This window comes from Triticum dicoccoides, chromosome 2B (genome assembly GCF_002162155.2).
Source record: "Triticum dicoccoides isolate Atlit2015 ecotype Zavitan chromosome 2B, WEW_v2.0, whole genome shotgun sequence".
In the NCBI taxonomy this organism is placed as follows: domain Eukaryota; kingdom Viridiplantae; phylum Streptophyta; class Magnoliopsida; order Poales; family Poaceae; genus Triticum; species Triticum dicoccoides.
Genome location: NC_041383.1, coordinates 793,795,836 through 793,801,103, shown reverse-complemented (window position 1 = coordinate 793,801,103; position 5,268 = coordinate 793,795,836). Strand labels below are relative to the sequence as shown.

The 5,268-nt window shown below is 47.3% G+C and overlaps 1 protein-coding gene across 1 annotated transcript; it reads left to right on the top strand.

Moving 5' to 3' along the window:
• Positions 1-1,301: 1,301 nt before the first annotated feature.
• LOC119368834 (uncharacterized acetyltransferase At3g50280-like) lies at positions 1,302-2,669 on the top strand. The gene has a single exon (XM_037633975.1). The coding sequence runs from the start codon at positions 1,302-1,304 to the stop codon at positions 2,667-2,669; it is 1,368 nt and encodes a 455-aa protein (XP_037489872.1).
• The last annotated feature ends 2,599 nt before the right edge of the window (positions 2,670-5,268 follow it).

The window sequence follows — 5,268 nt, the reverse complement described above, 5'->3', positions numbered from 1 at the left end:
TGCAAAACAAGGAGTTGATGTAGTCCAGGAGGAAGCGTCGGCTAGCTTCAGTTGGTGGAGCCTCCTTCTCTAGCGTAATCTGGTGGCAAACATGCCAAGTGTGCAAGAGTGTCATCAAGAACACCATTCTCATAACATCTCATAAGAGTTCAAGAACTCCAAACAACCACTCCGGGCCGGTGTTGCGATGGATCTGATCAGGAAGAGGCCGCTCCGTCACCACTAATTGCAGAGGGTCACTGCACGCGGACACGTGTAGAGCGCGTTGAGGTCGTCCTCACATTCCACGCCACAGATGGGGCATATGTTATGTTAGTAGATTCGGGACAATGAGAAAATGTACCCACTCACGTTGCAGAAGAAATAAACAAATTTAAAAAGCACATTCAGAAAATATAGGAAATAAATAAGAAAATAAAAAACCAAGAAATAAACGAAGAAGGAAACATCGGCTGCTTGACAAAGATAGAAAATAATTGTGTGGGAGAAAAGGAAAAGAATAGGAAAAATAGGTTTTGCCGAGTGCACGGTGTGTCAGACTCTGGAAACAAAGCCACATGGCGCCTGCTGGCAACTCCTGACTTTCCTCCCGTATGTTTAGAAAGGAATTCGTAAATATTCGCCGGCTTTTCATTAGGGGGCACTCGGGAAAGGGAGCTAGCTCCACCATCATCGGACCGTCACCTGATATGTGTCGGGTCACTTGGTCAAGTCTTTGCCGAGTTGTTTGTTACTCGTACTCGGCAAAGGTCAGGTTTTGTCGAGTTTCACATATTCGATGAGCTTTTTTTGCCGAGTTTTTCTACCTTGCATTCGACGAACTGGTTTTAATGCCAAGCTCATGATAGAAAGCACTCGACAAACATCCGGCAATAGGCGATAATACTACATCTACGTAACCTGTTACGTGATCCTACATAACCTTCCCTCTAATTCTCTCCTCCCCTGATTTCATGGATGTGGGGCCCCTCCCTCCCCTTCTTCCAATTAAAATTTGCCAAATCAGCAGCATTACGTAAACCTTACGTAGCTTTGCATGAATGTAGCATTGCTCGGCAATAGGCAAGGTTTGCTGATTCAGTAGTGGAGTAATTTCTTATTTTCTTCACGTGCTTTGTATATTCATGTGCACCAGATCTCTGTTGTCGTGCTTATCCACGAGGTGTGCCTGCGTGTCACACGCATGGGCTAACATGGGCTCCCTTAATATATACACGATCAAAACTCTCGGAACACACACGATCGTGCTCTCCTCAAACTCACACTCTCCATAGTTGCTACTGCTTCGGCGATCAAAATTAATGGAATGCGGCGGTGTCCAGATCATCTCCAGGCGCATGGTCAAGCCGGAGTATCAAAAGAGCTCAGTGTCGCCGGAGCCTCAGACCATCCACCTTACGCCATGGGACCTGCGGCGGATCACCGTGGGCTACAGCCAGGAAGGAGTCCTCCTGCCCAAGCCTCCGGCCAGCGCCGTCCAACACCTCGCGTCATCCTTCACACGCGCCTTGGGCCGCTTCTACCCCCTTGCCGGCCGCTTCGCCGTTGCGCCGGCGGCCAGTGCCGGTGCTCCGCAGGGTCTGACGATCTCCCTCCGCTGCGGGGACGAAGGCGCCGAGTTCATCCACGCCGTGGCGCCCGGGGTCGACGTATCCGACATCTCCGGCCCGCTCCGGGTCATCCCGCGCGTTGTCTCCTCTTTCTTCCCTCTCAACGGGATGCTAAGCACGGACGCGGCCGTCGACCCCAGCCGGCCGCTCCTGGCCGTGCAGGTCACTGAGCTCGCCGACGGCGTCTTCGTCGCCATGTCGCTCAGCCACGCGGCCGCGGACGGCACGACACTGTGGGACCTCTTCAACACATGGTCGGAGATGAGCAGAAGCGGTGATGACAACATATTCACAGCGGCGCCGTTGCCTCCATTCGAGAGGTGGTTCCACGACGGCTGTCCCGTGGCGATCCCTCTGCACTTTGCCAAGGTGCAGAACATGGCGAGGCGGTTCGAGTGCCCGCCGGTGCAAGAATGCTCAATCCATTTCTCTCCGGAGAGCATAAAGAAGCTCAAGGCTAAAGCGAATGCCGAGATGGCCGGCACGGCCACGGCCACCATCTCCTCGTTGCAGGCCCTGCTGGCGCACCTATGGCGAGCGGTGTGTCGAGCCCGGGGGCTGGCGCCGGACAGGGAGACGAGGCTCGTCCTCCCCGTGGGATGCAGGACACGGTTGAAGGGCATTCCACGGGGTTACGTGGGCAACGCGATTTCAGGAGCGGCTGCTAGGCAGCCAGTCGGCGAGATCCTAGGGGACGGCCGGCTGGGCTGGACGGCCTGGCTACTGAACCGTGTTGTGGCTTCGGTCGACGAGGCGACGGTGACAGAGGAGCTCGTGGCTTGGTCTAAAAACCCCAGCTTAAGATACGCGCCTGACTTAGGTGGGGATCCTGCCATTGTGGTAGTGAGCGGCTCGCCGCGGTTTGATGTGTATGGCAATGATTTTGGCTGGGGCAGGCCGCTGGGCGTCCGGACCGGCCCGGGGAACAAGCTGGACGGGTTGATCACGGTTTTCGAGGACGGCGGAGGGGCAGGGGGCATGGAATTGGAGGTGTGCCTCGCTCCTCATGCTCTCGCCAGCCTCATCGCCGACCAAGAGCTTATGAACCCGTCGGTCTAGAGGAGGGCAGATATGGTCATGATGGCGGCGGAAGTGTGCCTGTACCGGTGCTTTCTTCCTTCAAATGCCGTGTCTGTGTTGTACACTTGTACTCTCTCCGTCCCAAAATATAAAAACGTTTAGCATAGTATCAAAAACGTTCTTATATTCTGGGACAGAGGGAGTAGTAATAATCCTCATGCCCAGCATCAGGTTGCATTTTTTTTCTTTGATTGCAATTTTTTGTTGCTAGCTTGTCAGGTTGCACTTTTGAGTCTGTTATGTATTTTTCCCTATTAAAATCAGCCCATCGTCTTAGCAGTGTGTCACCTAAACAAATTTCCACACATAATTTTCGATGGATGTACCAATCAAAAGGACCAAGACTGCCTTAAAAAAAAAGGCTTCAAAAAGGACCAAGACTAAAATGGCTTATCATTTGAATACTTTCAATGTAAAAATCAAACAAAGAATTGATTTTTTCTCAGATTTAGTCTCATCTACCCTCTATTTCTCTAAGAAAATAAAATAATAATGTATAAATTTACAGCTCTATGCTCTAAAAGTCCCAACCTCTTCAGGTCAAGGCCCACGCCCGTGGCCATGACCGGGGATGAGGCCCGACACCCCTCCCCCGCAGCACCATGTGCCGAGAGGGTGGGCGCCGCTGCCCCGTCGCCCTCTTCACCGGTGCCGGTACCTTTCCTCTGCCACCACTCCCCTTCGTGTACCATTTCCACAGAAATAAGGGTGGGCAGCATCGTTAATCTCTGTGCATTTCGATGGAGGGCGATGAAAATTAGCGTCCTATACGTATTTAGCTATCTTGACTTGAAAAATTCTATTGATAGGGACAGGCCACCTGTTCATTAATGCTGGCTTATATACAAAAACAATCCCAACTTGCCCCAACAATAGCTAGCTAACCTAACGCACCAAGGCGCTGGCTTAAAATCAGTAGCAATTTGAGAAGACAAGAATATTACTATTGCAGCTAGCACCAAGCAGGCAACAACTTCGTATTTATATGGACCAAGCAATATGTAGAGGTGGCTGCCAAAAACAGGAATGCTACTATATTATAAGAAGTCATCGCACCATTGTCCTAATTTATCTTTTGTTATTATCTTCTGTTGTATATGATACCAACTTGATTAACAATGAAACCATATGTCAAACATTTATTTTATTATTTTTAGACAAATTTTATTAGTTAGGTGACTGCAAATCAAATGATGGCCGGCAGCAATACGGGCCAAGTTTAGTCAATTAGCCCACTCATATCCCCACACGTAGGCAGGTAGCTACAGAAAACTTAAGTTAGTTCCCTCAAAATAAAATAGATGAATATAAAGCCTACACTATGTTATTGTTGTGGCGGCTAACAAGCTAGTAAAAACTATATCTTATTAACATGAACCAATCAATATATAGAGTAGACCGCAAGAAATAGCTAGATTGCATGCATCGTACTACAAAGTCTTGGTACCCTTGTCTTCAGTTGTCTTTCATCATTATCTTCCGCTGTGCATGATGCCAACTTGATTAAGAGTGAAACCATATGTTAAATAATTATTTTATTAGTTTTCTTTAAGGCTATGACCAACATAGTCTCTCCTATTGGTCATAGGTTCATTTCTTCCAATAAACTGCCTTTATTAAGGGTAGGTACATTTTGGAGAGTGTTGTGATGGCCCATGAGGTCATTCATAAGGTTAAAAGATCGGGATCTCAAGGTCTAGTGCTTAAATTGGACTATGAGAAAGCTTATGATAGAATTAGTTGGGACTTTCTTTTTGAAATGCTTCACTCTAGAGGATTTGGCCCCAAATGGATTGCTTGGATCAAAAGTACTTTAGTTCATAGCACATTTATGTGAGGATTAATAATACTATGGGTCCTCACTTCGTAGGAGGGAAAGGGCTCAAACAAGGTGATCCTCACTCCCCTTTATTTTTTAATCTGTTAGCTGATGTTTTTTTTTTACTAAAATGCTCCAGAAAGCAGCTTGTCAAGATATAATTCATGGGCTTCTGCCTCAAGTAATTCTAGGGGGTGTGGTTCCTTTGCAATATGTTGACGACACCATCCTTCTTTCTGGAAAATTCTGTAAATAAGGCAGGAAACTTTAAATGGCTTTTGTCTTGCTTTGAAAACCTCTCGGCCATGAAGATCAATTTCCATAAACGTGATTTAATGGCCATCAATGTAGAGGAGGTTGTGGCTAAAGAATTTGCACAATTTTGTTGTTGTAAACTTTGTACCATTCCTATCAAATACCTTGGAGTGCGTCTGCACTATGATAAACTAAAGAGAGAGGATCTCCAACCTATTATTGATAATATTATTAAAAACATGTCCGGTTGGTTGGGGGAGATTTCTTACTTATAAGGGTAAAATTATCTTACTATGTGCTTCTGTTGTTAGCATTCATGAGTATCTCATGTCTATGATCAAGTTTCCTAATTGGGCTATTAATGCCCAAATGGTTCACTTCTTTTGGGGTGAGCTGGGTGATCAACACAAGTACCATTTGACCAACTGGGGTTGATCTCCAGGAAGAAAGAATTTGGAGGTTTGTGGATTCCCAATCTCATAGAATTTAATATGACCTTGCAGG